The sequence below is a fragment of the Parasteatoda tepidariorum genome, chromosome 11 (genome assembly GCF_982258835.1).
Source record: "Parasteatoda tepidariorum strain Cologne lab strain chromosome 11, Ptep-v5.0, whole genome shotgun sequence".
NCBI lineage: Eukaryota > Metazoa > Arthropoda > Arachnida > Araneae > Theridiidae > Parasteatoda > Parasteatoda tepidariorum.
The window spans coordinates 2,684,359-2,702,029 of record NC_141765.1 but is presented as its reverse complement, the minus strand read 5'-3'; the positions used below and the strand labels follow the sequence as shown (position 1 = coordinate 2,702,029).

General features: G+C 31.3%; 1 protein-coding gene across 2 annotated transcripts; it reads left to right on the top strand.

The window, feature by feature from the left end:
• Positions 1 to 9,763: 9,763 nt before the first annotated feature.
• On the top strand, positions 9,764 to 16,076 carry LOC107455578 (uncharacterized). Of its 2 annotated transcripts, XM_087154347.1 has the most exons (3): positions 9,764 to 10,479; positions 13,384 to 14,539; positions 15,705 to 16,076. In XM_087154347.1, the coding sequence occupies exons 1-2, from the start codon at positions 9,924 to 9,926 to the stop codon at positions 14,511 to 14,513; spliced, it is 1,686 nt and encodes a 561-aa protein (XP_087010473.1). In that variant the 5' UTR covers positions 9,764 to 9,923; the 3' UTR covers positions 14,514 to 14,539; positions 15,705 to 16,076. The 2 variants fall into 2 exon arrangements, with proteins under 2 accessions (XP_087010473.1, XP_087010472.1); XM_087154346.1 differs by lacking the exon at positions 15,705 to 16,076 and having other exon boundaries at positions 9,783 to 10,479; positions 13,384 to 14,617.
• Positions 16,077 to 17,671: the final 1,595 nt, after the last annotated feature.

Here is a 17,671-nt window from a genome sequence, read left to right as displayed (position 1 = left end):
ATCCAATTTTTGACAATAATTACTAGAAAAAAAATTAAGATAAATTAGATAAATAAAAGTACCTTTTTAAATGTGCATGAACAGGCTGTGAGAGGGAAGTGACTCTAGCGGCTTACAGTGACAATTTCAGTCATGGGTTGCTATGTAATTCTGTATTCTTACAATGTTCCCTATCTCCTATCTAAGGTAATCGTTGTTCAGAATCATCATGTGTTTGTTATTGGTTAAATATATTAACCATTGCGTTTATAATCCCTTCTCTTTAGTACTTTTTTTAACTCACTAACATCGAGTAGAAAAAGAACTTTTCAAATTCTACAGACCTTAATATACAATTCGAATAAGCTTAGCTTACAGTTGCAGTTTGATAAGGCCATCAATGAAGCTTACAGTTTGATAAGACAGTTTCAATTTTTATCAAAAATTTAAAACATAAAATTTGTCTTTGTTTTTTTCAAATTAATAAAAACATGCTTTTCTTTCTTCAAAATTAGTATTTGAAACTTGTATATTTAAATTGCATGTATTAATAACGAAAATAACTTTAAAGGTATAATTAAACTATTGTTAAGCTATTATTTTCACTGCACAGTTTCATTTTTTAAAAAAGTAATTTGAAATTTTTGTGTGGCAAATTTTTACCATATAATAAGCCAAATACTGTTTGAGCTCTACAAAATTAATATATATGCACAAATCACATAAAATATGTTTTCTTTAAGTTAGAAAAAAATCATGTTTGAACATTTCTTCTACTTTTATATGGACACTTTTCAATAAGTGGGAACAAAAACGTAAACTAAAGCTAATTTTGAATTCTACTGAAACCTGTGTTCTATTTACTAAATATTCACCACTTATACCATATCTATTTACATTAAAAAAATTACACGCAAAATAATAGCTTTTTCTAAAAAATTTTTATCGAAATCAAATAATATGAAACAACAAATTTATGGAAAAACTATTGACGTTTCAATCGTTTCGTGATTTGGACTGTTTTCTATTTTTTTGTTTAAGAAAATGGTATTTTTTTGCTAAAAGATTTCATAAAAACAAAAGAAAATACTTAAAATTATTTTAAGGATAAATAAATTAGTTTAAAAAGTACTTACTTAATCTATTTTCTGGCGTTGCTTCGATAGTTACGTTAGGACATGCATCAAAACACTCGAATAATTTTCTGAAAATCAACTACACAGTAAAATACAGCATATGTAGTGCTCTTGTAAAGTACTCTGGTATAGTTCGTTCACCAGAAGTTGAGACTTGGCTCCACCTCCTGGGACGCAGAGTTCATTTCAGCGTGGGAGTTAGAAGAGAAACATCTCCGTTGTTAAAATTACGACAACCCTTAATTTGCGCCAAACACAAAAAGTGAATTCTTTTTCAGTCATTACTTTGCTTTATCATCTGCTATTATACCTTTTGTTACACTAGCTAATTAAATATAGTTTAAATTTAAAAACTGTTGTTCTCCCAGCGAAATGGCTCATAAAGAACAAACTATTCACTCAAAAGAAAGAAATATCATAAGAAATGGTGCAAAATATAATCAAATTTATGAAATATTTATTGTTAAAAAAATGCACATAAAGTTTGCGAAATAAATATTTTTGCCAAACGATCGCCAAATAGCAACATTGTTCAAGTTTGCTCACAACCTTCTCCCAAAAATAGCGAAATAGTATCGTCGCATACCACGTGATGAAGGCGGAGCCAAGTGCCAACTCCTGGTGAACGAGCTATACTTAACTTTTCCTAAAGTTTAAGGAAACGCTTTCTCATATGGTTAAATCCTCTGTTTTAACATCTTTCTCTTTTTTTTAAAAAATATCTAAGTGCTCTTTTTTTTGGATCGACAATTTATGCTTAACAAGAAATATAATCCTGGTGGCAAGCGTATAAGCTTGGCAAGCTTTTCAGTTGTAGTTTTGTTTCAAGATTTCGAATGTCTTTCTCAAGAGTTAGTTTATATTTTCTGGACTCTATAATGTGGCCAAGATAGGGCGACCGAGAAATTTTTGGAATTTAATGCCAATCCAAGTTTTTTCCACGGATGTAGTGGGGCCAGAACTCACCGGTACGACGTTCTGAGACTTTAAATCGTTTTCTTAAGAATGCTTGTCGAAAATGAAGTGAAAACAGAATATACATTAAGGATCGTAAAAAGTATTTAAGCGAGGAAAAACACTTAAAAACTTATTGAATTTTAACGAATCATTATTCGGGATTTAGAACAAACATTTCAGTTTTATTATTAGGAATTTTAAATGCGCTTTTAATAAACGCTGTTCAACTCTTTCTCTTCCTATATAGTGATTCATAGACTTTCGATTGCATTTGGAAATCCTCCCAGTTTATATTTTACTTTGAGACCCAAAATATGTTACTTAATTGTGTACAGGAATTCTAAAAGTACATGTTAAGGGTAGTCATTACCGAGCATCGTGAGCATCTGGTTTTGTGGAAATTTGTAAATTTATAATCCAGTTATAGATTTAATTGCTTTCTAGAGTTATCCTCAGTATTTGATAGAAAGCTAACAAGATTTAAACTTAAATTTATCTTTCGTCTGCTTCCATCGATTCCCGGTAAGATGCATTTTGGGAAAGAGTTTTTATCACTACAATACTGTCTTTTTCCAATTTGGCAAACGCTTTCTCTAGCTGTTGTTAGGAGATTGGAAAATCAAGAGAAAACACTGCATTATCAACGAGTTATGCCCTAGAAAATGTTTTCAATTTATTTAAGGCGTTATTCATTACTCATTGACAAAAAAGCGTTATTCATTATCTTAAAAATCTTTAAGTCGATTAAATCAGTAAGGCTTGAGTTTGAATCGGTATTGAACCTAAACCCAGATAGAAAAATAAGGTTTATTTTCAGCCGGAAAAAACCTTTCAATATAAACCTAAAAAGGTTTGTTTTGCGGTTTGCGTGTAAACCTTCCAACCTTAAAACGAGATATGTGACAATCTGCTCTATTCTACGCAGATTACCCTAATCCAAAACCTTGGAAAGCAATCTTCTATATAAGAACCTTAAATCGAGGTTGACATAGGGTTTTGAAGCGTGAAAAAATCCTTTAATAAAGCTAGTCTCAAGGTGAAAATAATGTTAAATCTAATTAATTAGATGGTTTCCCAAAGCCTTTTATGCTCAGCTAAAATCCACCTTGTCATGAAATTTTAATGGACAATGCAATTTGATCCTATTGCTAGTGTGACGTCAGCTTAAACGTCATTATGGACCTAAGTGACAATTCTTTTTAAAAGAGCAAAATAATTTTTAATCCTTTTAGGATTTTTGCTTTATTTGAAAAAAGGCTTTTAGTACAAACATTTTCGAGACAATAAAAAGAAAATTGCTTACTGGAAAAGCTTTTTGAATGATGTGTACTCTCTTCATGGGGATTAGCCATTTCAATTCTAGCAATGAGTGAAATGTGAACAAAAACGTTGAAGAGATAATGCCACCGAAGAACATGAATGAATGGCAGCAATTTTGTCCAAAAAAGACGAAACAAAATGGCACAGGTTTAATATGGGGTAAGACCCTTTTTTATTGCAATGCAAGTCTCACTAAAGAAGTTTATGAGGTTATTTAAAGGATATCTCAGTCTATTAATCTGAGAGAGGGTGTGGGTTTGCTGATGCTCGACCTTGAGCACCCCAGATATGATTCATAGTATTTAAGTCTAAAGAACCATCCTCCGGATATCTTTGGTTTTAAGGTAGTCATTGACAAACCTAGTCTTGGTGTTTTAAGAGTTGAATGTTGCGTGAGCACTTTTTGCAGATAATATGGGCTAATTTCGAAAACTTTATAAAGACAACAAAAAAGCATTCAGCTTATTTTTTAACCTTATATTTTACAAAAGTTTTTGTGAGAAATTTTTTTTTTTTTTACAAAATAAAGTACATGGATTATTAACACTAGATTGCCCAAGATTGTCATTTACACTAGATTGTCATTTTGACTGCTTTTCAACTGTTTTTTCATTTGCAAAAAATGTACAAATAATAATTCATAAATTATTTCTTTTTCAAATGAAGTAAATTTTTTTATTGTTAATATTTATTAATCACTTGTTATGTAACTGTAAATAATATAAAAATATTAAAAATTAATTAAACAAATTTCTTTACACATTAGTTATTCTTTCACAATGCATTCATTTTGACTGCTTTTGGGCGATGTAGGTATATACTAAGTTCCAGTCTTTTAGTGTTAAAAATATGCAGATAGTTAAAGAGTTATTAAAAGTGGGCTAAATACTTTTAGATTTTTTTCTATAATTTTAAGAAAACAAAGCAAAAAAACCTTCAGAAAATTGTTCGATTACTTTCAGAAAAGAATTTTCCTCATTGTAACACACAACAGATCGATGTATCATCAACAATTCAATGCAAGAGCAAATAATGAACCTAAAAATAAAATGAGAGCAGCACTTTTAATATTTTACATTTTGTTTGTTCGATAAAAAAAAATTTTATTAAAAAAAGAAGCTAATTGTTTGGAAAGAAAATTGTACGGTGCTTAAAATACAGGATGTTTCAAAAATTTTCTTAAAAAAAGATTGTTGGGAAATGCACTGTGCATTTGGATTGCTGATTTTGTGCGTCGAAGAACGTTTTGGTGGAGAACGGGAGTGACAGCAGATGGCGATTGATTTTTGGCGATTGCGATAAAAGCCAACAATTATTTCTAATAATTAATACAATTTAATTATAATTTCATTTAATAAATTCTTACAGACCTAATTAAAAATAAATGAATATTAGTTCCATTTCTAATTTGAACAATTTGCTAGTTTTAAAATTAATTTTTAAGAATGCAGTCATGTCTCGATATTGACATAATTGCTGAAAGTAATAAGTAAACCTAATCACGAGATGAGAAAACGAGTTTGCTTTGCATTGTCTTGGTGATTTAGATTGTTCCCTATCAGCAATTAATCTAACAAACTCTATGAAGATCTGTGGTCAGGTGGACCTTAGGAATTTTACTTCACACAGTTTGTGTCATATGTTGAAATAAATTTTTAAAAACTCATTTTCTATTAATTTTAATTATTTTCTTAAATTTAAATATTCCTCATAAAGGGTTTTTGTTTTCATAAATAGTTCAAACTGTGGCAATTATTGGGTAGGTACTTTATTTACGTCTAACTAGAGCCGCGGTGTCGTAGTTGTTTCATCCTCGGGTCCAGGTTTTCATTTTCCCTCCCCATCGACTCATAATAGCCTCTTATGATTCTACTGCTTAGCTCGTAAACTAGCTTGGCGCGATTATCGCCTCTTTTACACCAAATGTTTATTACCGATGAAGCTTATAGAGTAAAATATATAGCGAGGAATAGCGTGACGCTCTTCCTCATATTTGGGAGGTGCGCTTGTAACCTTTTCAGTAATTTCTTGGGGGGGGGGGAAAGATTACAAGATCATGTACTTTGTTTGAGACTGAAAGGGGAACTAACAGTATTATGCTTTCAACAATCAAGAAGTTAGAGACATGCTTCTTTAAATTTTATTTTTAAAAATAATACTCTTTAAAAATAAAAGCTCGTTTTTTAATAGGAATTTCTTGTTTTTAATAACATAAGCATTCTTATTTATGGAATTTTTAATTTTAATAACATTATTTTTAAGTTTCAGAATATTCTTATTTTCAAAAATCTAAATTTTTTAAAACTATTATTTATTTTATTATTGGTTGAAGGAAATTATTATATTTTTTTTAAATATTGCTTTTTTATTTAAAGAAGATCAAATTTTTATTATTTTTTATAAAAAAATTCTCATTTTGTTGAATATTATTTATTTTTAAAAAATATTCTTTGTTTTAAAAATATTTAATTGTTTTTTAAAAACGTTATTTCTATTTAAAAACATTATTTTCTATATTTAAATTTTTCGTAAAAGAATTTTTTCATTTTAAAATATAATTTATTTTTTAAAACTATTACTTGTTTGGAAATTATAATTACATGGTACATTTATCAGTAAAAATTTTTATTTTTTAAATCTTATTTTACTCTTCCTGTTAGCGATTTTTCAAGTAAATTTTATTCAAGCATTTATTATAGATTACCTCTTTTAATATTAATTAATATTTTATATTAATATTTTTGAAATATTAATATATATATATCTTAATATTTTTAAAAACTAATATCTTTATTTATATCGAAACATAGCTAAATTAAGTTACTAAATTTAAAAAAAATTGTGGTTAAATATTTAAACTTTTAATCAAATTAGACTTCGAGTTTTCTACACATGGGATGTCAAAAACTGTGCCGTGAATACCTCTTGATCTAAGGGTTATAAAAACATGGTTAAAATTGAAAATATTTTTCAAATTAAGTTAGTATCGTATAATAGTTATGATTGCGTGACTTGTTTCAGTAAGTTTTCAGAAAAGTAACTTTTTCAAACCTAGTTTTAATGCTTAAACCTAAAATTAGAAAAATGATCTTTACTTTTATACAATAGTCTGTAAAAAAAGTTTTTTTTTTTTAAAAAAAAGAGAGGGGAAAAGAAACTAGAGCCGCGGTGCTTTTGGTGAAGGTTTGGGAAACATCCCTGAGGATGATTTGAAGACATGTCATCAAAATATGTGAAGCCACTTCTTCAATTTAGACATATATCTGAAGGGGAAGGAAGTTTTATCCAGATCTTTGTACCCATGGTACTGCCCAGCTACCGACCACAAGACTTTCGATACTACAGATTTTACGAACACGTTCTCGGAAGTTCCTAGTGGAGTCGAGGATCAAATCCCGGCCCCTCCAGATACCGTAGTCCGATTCTATAACTTATGGGCTACCATGGCCCTTCCAATCATTGAGAAAGTTTAAAAGATGTCTCAAATCGGTTTGTATGCATGTTAAATCCATTCTTGAGTTCTAAGTTCAGAATCACAAGTTTTTGATTTTACAATCGAACGTTTACATGCTTTTCGCTTCTTAACTAATGCTCTTTCAGTAACTTCGATGTACGAACTTACAACCTTTTGTGTTATGGTCTAGTATTCAATAATAATTTGGTGAACTTCGTCTAACGTTAGAGTTCTACGATTGTGTGTTTAAAATGATTCAGTGACTTTGGCGCAAGAACTTATGGCATTTTCTAAAATATTTATAGTATCTGGGTTACACCGGCCACCTTGTTAAATTGTTCTATAACCCACTACTGCAGTCTTCGGTGCTCACTTGATCCGTTTTCATGAAGTCGCTATTTCATGACTATACGTTTACACTGGTCGATACGAGTTTCACATCCGGCTTTCACCGACCACAGTGCTGGCGTAAAATATCCTCAGTGCTGGACGAATCCTGGATCAGACTCCCTTTGCAGTTAGGCTAACCATGAAAGGTTTTCGTGAATTTCCTCCTTATGTAACGCAAATGCGGGTAAGTTCCATCAAAAAGTCCTCCATGAAGGCAAATTTCTCCCAATACTTAATCCAGGAGTTTTGTTATCTTCTGGATTGGATTCAAAATTACAAGGGCACGAACATTAGTGGTCGTAAACCCAAAAAATTGGGTTGGCTGCTCAACGATTTTTATAAAATAAAGTATACATTTACACTGTCTATGGAGTATTGTTTTTAGTGCTTTCTTATCTATATAAACTCGCGACTTTGCATTGATTTCATGCATGGATTAAGAAATATGTGCATCACGCTGTTGTAGTTGTTGTAGTTCAGTTACGATAGATCCATAGACATTATACTTCCACCAAACACTATGAAGCATGTAGGTAGGGGGAACCCCAACCTATCCTTAAGTTGGAGATTTTTTCTTTAACTTAAAAAGATCCACTCCTGGTATTGAAAATATCAATCTGCTTATGTATTTGTAATAATAAATAAAAGAAAGTAAACTCCATATTCATTTCCTCCAAACACTATGAAGCATGTAGGTAGGGGGAACCCCAAATTATCCTTAAGCTGGAGATTTTTTTCTTTAACTTAAAAAGGTCCACTCTTGGTACTGAAAATATCAATCTGCTTATGTATTTGCAATAATAAATAAAAGAAACTCCGTATTCATTATGTATATCTTTATAGATTCATATGTTAATATATATGCCTGTGAGCTCAAATAGCCTCGTCTAAATTTTATAAACACTAATAACACGATGCAAAACAACAAAAATTACAGAAAGGTATCGCCAAGAAATTATGAAAAAATATTTGCAGGGTTACGATGAGAATCGGTTTTTCTGCATTCCCTTTTCAGCAAAAAGCAATAGTCGTTGTTCATGGATGTCTAATTTCAAAATAATATTGGCAGTATTCAAAATACAGAGAGGTCGTAAGTTTGATTAGCGGTGGAATCTAGGATGCATTTTCTTTTTCCTTCTGTAACTTGTTGATCCTGTTCTTAGCTTTGACAAACACTTTCAGACATGCTTGCGTATTGATGTATAAATGTGATATTAGGGGCATTAATGTGTTATTTCTTTATGTATTCATTCACACACACATTAAATTGAATGCTTAACGGAAGGAAAGGCTTACAAATCCCGGCTAATTTGATCAACAAATAGTATAAATTAGTGAAAGACAGATCAAAGACACAACTAGGGTTACAGTGGGATTCGAACCCACTAACTACGAAGCTCCATAGAGTCAGAAAAATGTTAATAAATTTATTAATGTTGTTGTTGTTGTAGTTCATTTACGTCGCACTAGAGCTGCATAATGGGCTATTGGCGACGGTGTGGGAAACATCCCTGAGGATGATCCGAAGACATGCCATCACAATTTTAATCCTCTGCTTCGGTAGCCCGACGACCTACACGCGAAGTCGAGCACTTTACGGTAGAACAGTTTATTGAGAACCAATGCTGTACACTCTCGTTCCCTACGCAAACTGAACCACGTTGTCACCCACCCTCATACCGACCGCAGTCAGTGATGCTTGACCTCAATGATCTGCTGGGAACCATGTCTAAACGATCAGCCCGCTGCTGGACATAAATTTATCTATGTATTTTGTTGGTACATATATATATATATATATGCAGAATCAATTGCATAAGTACGGCATATAGTTTTTGTCCAGTAGAAAAACAGCACGAGGATAAATTCAAGGTAATGGCGGGATTTGAACCCTCTACCACCTCGCACCAAAGTATTTGTTGGACGATAACTGTCGGCTAGGGAATGGCCCCTAGTACTAAACTGCTATCTTTTCAAAGAAAAACTTGTCCCGCAGTGGATTGATCGTTAAGACACGGTTCCCAGCAGATCACCGAAGTCAAGCATCACTGGCTACGTTCAGTGTGCGGGTGGATGACCACTTGGATCAGCCTGCGTAGGAACCGAGGGTGTGCGGTATTGGTCCTCGTTAAACTGTTATACCGTAAAGTGCTCGACTTCACGTGCAGGTCGTCGGGCTACCGAAGTGGGGGTGCCATCCCCTCTGCAGAGGATCAAAATTGCGATGGCATGTCTTCGGATCATCCTCAGGGATGTTTTCCAGACCGTTGCCAAGAGCCCATTGTGCAGCTCTAGTGCGACGTAAATGAACAACAACAGCAACAACAAATCAAAGAAAAACTTTGGAGCCTCCATGGACGAGCGGCATCACTCGCCAAATGCTGTGCAAAGCGTGGAGGTAGTGGATTCGAATCCCACTCTGGAAGTATCTTCGTGCTGTCCTTCTTATTATGCTATCTGTCCTTCTATTTGACAAAGGTTTATAAGCCTAAATTGAGAGCACAAGCCTGCAAATGTAAGTAATTCCAATAAACCTAATAGATAAAAAAAAATTGTCGCCTCTTCTGTCCTTCTAACTAGTTTAACATATGGGAACATTAAGCAATACTGCACGTAGTTTTGTCAACGTAGACTTAGTTCAGTTTCGTTTAAATTTGCTTCAAAAAATTGAAATGATTTAAAGCTTTATGAAACTAACTTTTAAGATGAAAGTAAAATTAAGTATATTTGTAGCGTTTGCTTTTATAATTGCTTTGATTATTCATGAGGACCATGCGGGTGTTGTTTTAAAAAAATTTAAACCAAGTCGGACTTTATCAACGGAAACAAAACCTAAAGTAGATTCAACTAAAAAAGCTTCAAACCATCAAATAATGGATAAAGATCAGAAGAAAACCACGACAGAAGCAAATAGGGAGGTATCATCTATTAAAAATTCTACTAGTTTTAACAATGAAACAGTTGTGACATTGGAAACTATTAGTAAAGATAAACTCTTGAAGTCATCTGTTATTTATGAGATAACAGAAAACACAGTTTTAAATTCGAACACGTCTAAATCATCAAGGAGCTTGTCAGTCGAAAATGGTGTCAACAGAAATAACTCAAACTGTTCAAAATCTTTGCTTTCTTCAAGCGAAAAAGACCAGAATTGTTCAACTACACATTTCGCTTCAATTTCAAATATTTCTGCAGAGATAAATAAAACCAAAGAAAATTCAAATTCTGATACTCTTGTTTCCTGTAAGTATTTTAATAACATTTTAAATATTATTTGCCAATAATTTGAATTTAAATCAATAGCAGAGATTGCCAAAAACTCTGTACCAAAATTAACTAAAATCTGCTTTTTTTTTTTTTTAAGTATCACATTTGAATTTTTACTTGCTTCAACAATATTTCAATTTGAACTATTATCTCTTTAATTTTATTAAGTCCAGAAATCCACGGCTATGCATAACTTATTCCAACTGATAAAAATATTTAAAAATAAAAGTTTCGTCTGACTCTAGAACTAGTTGGCACTATAACTTTCTATCTCAGTAACAATTTGGAAATATGTGATTTTATTGGTACCGTTGTGAAAGGTTTTTAAAAACTTCTAACTTCCTGTGTAAAAAATAATACATTTCTAGAATACAATATTATTAGCACAACATTAAAATCATGAATCTATAAATAGCCGAAGTGGCAGATTCATGTTTTCTGCCAGCTATACGTAAACTTTATGTACAGTGCGCAAACTAAAAAAAAACGGACCACCCTTATAACTGCTGATCTAATGATCGGATCGTTCAAGAACTCAATTTCAATGGTTCAAGGGGGTGACCTGAAATATATTAATTAGTGCAGGCGATGTTTCAAATTACAAAATCAGACACAAAAACGTACTTTCTCTGAATAAACATATCTTTTTTTTTTCAGATTTCTGACTCCCAAAATATAGGGGCAGCCGCAATCTGGGAAAAACTGGTCAGGATCCAAAGTTTGGACCCTTTAATGTTAATTTTACTTATTTTGCCATATCTCAAATTTGTAAGCGAATTGAAAATTTTTTGCATGCAATTATGAAATTCGTTCATAATTCCATGCAAAATATAACTTTCAGTAAAATTATTTTTCATTATTATATTTGCCTAACAGTCTAAAACATTTTAAATTATAAGGTATACAATTTTTCGCATATTTTTTTTATAAAGAATACAATTTCAAATGGCAAAATACGAAATATGAGCGAAATCGGTCGAATAGTTTCTGAGAAATCAAATTTTGAAAAAGTCTTACTTTTAAAATTCAATTTTTGAGGAACTATTCGATCGAATTTGTTCAAATTTTGCACTTCGCCTTGTAAAAATACATTCCTTAAAATTATGTAAAAAATTGTATGAAATTCAAAATTTTTTGACTATTAATAAAATAAGTAATAAAATGAAGTTATGAAAAATAGTAAATACTCACAAAAATCTGCTTTTGCATGGAATTATCTTTAGCTTAATGAAATTTATAATTGTATGAAGAAAAAAAAAGTTTTTTAATTGACTTAAAAAATTTTCCGAGATATGGTGAAATACAACTAAGACTAAAATATAAGAGTCTAAACAATTTTCGTTTTAGGTGAGGCAAAAATGAAATTGATTCCTCCTTTTCTCAGTCCACTTGAAAAATGTGATTTTGAAAAAATTTCTTTAGTTCTGTGGTGGTAAATTTTGCTTGTAGGAATTAATAAAGGATTAAAACTTTGCTTCCTCCAAAGAAAAGCAACAATTAAAATATTCAAGCTAAGTGAAAAATATTCGAAATTTTGATTGCAAATTTTGTTTCTCTTGAACGAAATCGAGTTAGTAAAATGAAACTAAAAGAAAATTTTTTCAATTGTTTGGGCGCTTCAGGATGAGGAAAATAAAAATACAATTATCTTAAATAGCTATAGTTCCAAACATAAAAAAACTGCCAAAGATAACGTAATTTTTTTATTTTATTAAAGGTCAGAGAAATTTTAAATTGTAATGTATACAAATTAATACCATTTTAAGTATGTAATTTAAATGAACGAAATTTGAGGGAAAGGAGTTGAATAGTTTCTAAGTCATACAATTTCAAATCTAAGCATCTTTATTGTGCAGTGAGCAAAAAAATAAACGGACCACCCTGAATAACTCTTGATCTAATAATCGGATCTTCTCATACTAGGACTTAATATTTCGAGGAAGTGACCTCAAATGTGCTAATCAGTAAGTGCACACGATAGTTTAAGTTACCAAATCAGCCATATCATAGAGAGAAAGTACTTCTCTTAATAAACATACCTTTTTTTTCGAGGGATTCAGATTTGACCCCTGAAATATAGAGAGTAGCCTCAATTTTGGAAATATGGTCCTATTGTTTGCGTCAGGAGAGTGGACCAAAGTTTGACCCTCTAATGTTAATTTTACTTTAAGGTTTTAATTTAATTGAAAAAAATGTGTACAAAATTATAAAATTCGTTCATCCAAAGATAATTCCTTGCAAAATATTACTTATAATAATTATAAATTTTTATTATTTTATTATATAATAGTCGAAAAGTTTCAGATTGTAAGGTATTAAATTTTCAATACCCTTTCAAAGAATGTAATTATATAGGGCAAAATACAAAATTTGAGTGAAATCGGTCAAATAGTTCCTGAAAAATCGAATTTTAAAAATATGACTTTTTCGAAATTCAATTTCTCAAACTATTAGACTGATATCGCATTAAGTGGTTCAACATTAAAAGTAAAATTAACATTAAGGGATTCAAACTTGGGACCCCTCCTAACCAAACTATATGGATCATATTTCCCACACTGCGGCTACCCCCTATATTTTAGGGATCAGAAATTCAAATCTGCAGAATTTTTTTATTTATTCAGAGGTGGACACTTTATTTACGTCGCACTAGAGCTGCACAATAGGTTATTGGCTATGGCAACTATATATTTTTTTCTTCCTATCCAATATGTATTTCTTCAGATATTTGACCATTCTAAGATTTTTAAGATACCTTGTCCAGGTTTCAAGTATTTTGAAGCTAGAATTCTGTTGCTTAACAGCTTGGAATCTCATGATAAGTTACAAATTTTTAAGACATTGTGCTTCAATTTAATAAATTTAAACTTTCGTTTTCAGATGAGAAATTTTCAAGTGATTCTGCTGTGTCACAGAAAGAAAAAGGTCAACTTGAAACAGTTTCCGATAATCATCCGGCAGAATTGCCTAGAAAAGAAATTAAAATAAATATAGCATTGAAACAGCCGTCAAAGAATAACATTCAATCTCTTAATGCCTCTCAACCAACTGTTTCTGGTCATCTAAGCAACGCTAACTTACGAGACTTAGAAATTATCTCCAAAGATAGCTCTGCTATTCAATTAGTTACTGAATCGGAAACATTACAAAAAGAGGGTGATAATTCAGACTCTGAAAATATATTAATAAACGAAACTCTTAAGGTTCATAAATCTATTTCGGATGGGTTGGAGTTTTCGGCACATTCTGAAGTCACTAAAAATGATAGTTCTATCATGAAAATAAGTAATGAATCTGAACTATTACAAGAGAAGGATGATAGTTCTGACTCAGAAAATACGTTAGCAAACAAAACTCTTCTTAATCAAACTGGCCATGAATCTACTGCTTCTGTTGGTTTAGGTTTTTTGGCACATTCTGAAGTTTCAAGAAATGATAGTTCTGTTACGCAATTAGTTAATGAACCCAAAACATTGCAAAAAGATGATAATTCTGTTACGCAAATAGTTAATGAATCTGAAACATTGCAAAAAGATGATAGTTCTATATCTGAAAATGTATCAACAAACGAAACTCAAACTGGTCTTGAATCTATTGTTTCAGCTGGTTTAGATTTTTTGGCACAATCTGAAGTTGCAAAAAATGCCGCTGTAGCTATGGAAATTTTCAATCTTTCTGATTCTTCTCTAACAGATCACATAATTGATGACAGTGTGATCGATTTAGTGCTGTCAGCACAGAATAAGTTAGACGCAGAAACAGCATCCAGTGAGATAGAAGATATTAAAAATGATTTGATCCCCAACAATGAAATAAATGAATCTCATGTCAACACTGATGAAACAGAAAGTGATATAAATTTGCTTCCAATCGACAAAAAAAAGTGTCCCACTCCAGGAATCTGTGTTTTTTGGTTCATGGCTCGAAACGCCTGTACTAATGATGGCGAATGCTTGGGTTCGAAAATTTGTTGTAGAGTTAGGTGTTCCAAAAAGTGTATAGATGTTTAGAATACCTCTGTTTTGACTAAAAATGTGTAAGTTTAAAATTTTTAAATGTTATTTTTTGTGCATACGCTTTTTAAATGGAATTTAAATAAAGTTTATAGATTTCATTAATGTAATTTTTTCATAACTGATAGATCTTAAAAGATATGTTGCGCTTTCCATCTTATTTCTAATCACTAAAGAGTGTATAAAAAGATTCAATGCACTAAAATTCTATTGAAGTTAATTTGTTTAGTGCAACGTTTGAGAATCCTAAGTTTAACTCAATGCTTTAAAAATTGTTGTCTGACAGACTTGTCGAGATAGGAGTTTCAAAGATCTGAACAAAAATGTGCCTCAAGTGCTTTAGGATTATTTTCAACTGAAATATAAATTATGATCCATTTTATGAGCACTTTTCAGTTCAATACAAATTAGCTATTAGAGCACTAGTGTATTGCTGGTATGCGTTAGGGCCATCATTTCATGCGCACGATCTTTATAAGATATATCTTAACATACTTGCTGATAAAGTGCAGAGAACTAAATTAAAGATATTTCACCCTGAATAACTTTTGTTCTAATGACGGGATTTTTGCAGTGAAATAAACCTTTAATGGTTCAAAGGTTAAATTAAATATGATAATTTGTGCTGGTGATAATTTAAGATACGTAATCTGACACAAGAACTTACATTCTATTTCTAGTAATTGGATTTTCACGTGAAAAGTTCTAATCTTTATGGGAGATGTAAACTTTAGATATGCTAATTAGTAACTATTAAGTTTCAAATTCAGACACACAAAAATGTTTTCTCTCTGAATAAAGATACTGTTAATTTTTTCTGGCGGGTTCGGATTTTAGACCTTCAAAATATTGGCGTAACCACTAAATATGGTTTCAAGGGTTTAGTCAGGACGGTGATTGAAAGTTTGGACTTTTAATCTTTGTTTTTTCCCTCTTATTTTGCCATTTGGCATTTTTATTATGAGAATCGTGTGAGAAGTCTGCTCATAATTATGAAATTAGTTTACCCAAGGATTATTCAATGTAAGAAGCAATTTTAATAATTTTTTGTTTGCTTTTCTTACTGTAAATTGCTACTTATTTATCAAATTAATGAGAAATACTTTTAACAATAATAAATAATACCAAACTGTTATACTGTAAAGGATTGCTTTGAGGAAAATAATGAAGAGTTTGCTTTTATTTCAGCAATATTTAAATTTCATTGAATATTTGCGGGATAAAATTCCGTCATCAAGATTCAGTCAATCCTCTTTTTGAGCATGGTTTGAGATGCTACGAAAATGTGAAGAGAACCCAAAGACAGTGGCTAGACAAGATATTGAGGTCATAATAAAATTCCACTCTGTACATATGCGATAAATCCGATGATTTTGCATAAACAGCACTAAATTTAGCAAATGTGAGAATTTGGCTGATATGTGATAAATAGTAATTTTTTCAAATGTGATATTTTTACCACATTAAATTAGACTTTAAAAAATTTGTTTATTGACTTTTCTTTCAAATTTTGTATTCTATATTTGTTTATAACTTTTGAATAAACTCTTGTTGAAGAAACTTTTTTCAAACTGTCAAAGCGCAGTTTCCATTTTTTTTTCTTTTTTTGCTGAAACAGTTTTTTTTAAAGTAGACGTTGTTTCACTATAAGACATGGAAGGAGCTTCGTGCAACAACGTGCTAGCTACCAAATAAAACTGTCACGAAAAATTTCACCATAAGCAGGCACTCTTTCCATCTAGGTTGGCTCCACTCACTACAATGCCAAAGGTCCCCTAACGTGTTTAGTTAGTTTGTAACTAATTTCAAAGTGATGTGAACTAACAGTAAGTAATCAATCTTTAAACCAGGGCACAGCTCAAAATGCATATTTACGAAAATCGATCCAGATTAATGGGAAAACTCTTTTCTTCGTCTTAAACAAAAATTCGTGTTAAGCATTTTCGCCTTAAAAATGTTAAGATAAATACGTTTTCGCCTTAAAGATATGAAATATTATTTATTTTTCATTTTTTTTATCTATAACTCTACTTTCAATCTGTTTCGTATTCCTCATTTCTATCTGGTGAATCTTGAGTATGAGTGCCTATTCTTCAGCCCTCGAAGTATGTCTACGTTTTTCACTGTCTAATTTTTGAAGTAAATTAAGTTTTTAATTTTTCAAGTAATTATGAAAGTATTTATAAATTCCGTGAAAAGACGTTTGTTAGTCTCAAATTTTTTTTTATTTTTTAGATCTAAGTTTCATTTTAAAATTTTATGAAACGATTTTTATTCCGTTGTTTCATTCGAGCTTAGTTTCCCTTAGGAAAATTCGCCATAGGTTTGCCATAAAAAATGCCATAGGATATTCCTATGGGGTTTTGCCTATGGTAAAACTTTGCCATATACGTATGGCAAAATTTTGCCTTACATGCATGGCAAAATTTTGCCATAGGCAAAACCCCATAGGAATATCCTATGGCATTTTTTTATATGGCATATTTTTGCCATACATGTATGGCAAAATTTTGCCATACGTGTATCGCAAAATTTTACCATAGGCAAAACCCCATAGGAATATCCTATGGCATTTTTTTATATGGCAAATTTTTGCCATAAAACTAAGATGTGCCACATCTTATGAAGAAGCATTTTTCCAGGGGCTATGGTACACCTTTGCCATACAGCTATAGCAACATTTCTCGTTGATATTTTACCATACATCAAAAAATAATTACAAGAATCTTTCGCAATGGATGTTAAAAATGCAAAACTTAAAAATTGTAGAATAAATATATACACAGAAAGCTTTTTTTTAAAATTTCCTTGATAAGCTTCCCCTGTTTCACTTGCAGAATCCTTTCTGAATGCTGTTCTTATTCAAATAAATTTTAAACAGTAAATACGAACCGTTAGAAAATGGGTCCGGTGGTCGGAACGAGTGGGGAAAATATTGGTTATGTTGATTAGGAACAATATATATTGAGTACAATCAACCAATATTTGTTAAAGCTGTAAAAAACAAGAAAATAGAAAGTGGATCTGGAGGTCGGAGTGAGTATAAAAAACGTTAATTTAATTGATTGGTATCATAATTAGTTGGATAAGCGTCAGATATTAGAGGAACCTAAAAGAAAGCGAAGTAAAATAATGGTTCGATGGTCGGAGCGAGT

Coding starts and splice junctions, on each gene's coding strand:
- LOC107455578 (XM_087154347.1), top strand. CDS start 9,924: ATGAAACTAACTTTTAAGATGAAAGTAAAATTAAGTATATTTGTAGCG. Junction 10,480..13,383: donor TTCTGATACTCTTGTTTCCT/GTAAGTATTTTA, acceptor TTTCGTTTTCAG/ATGAGAAATTTTCAAGTGAT.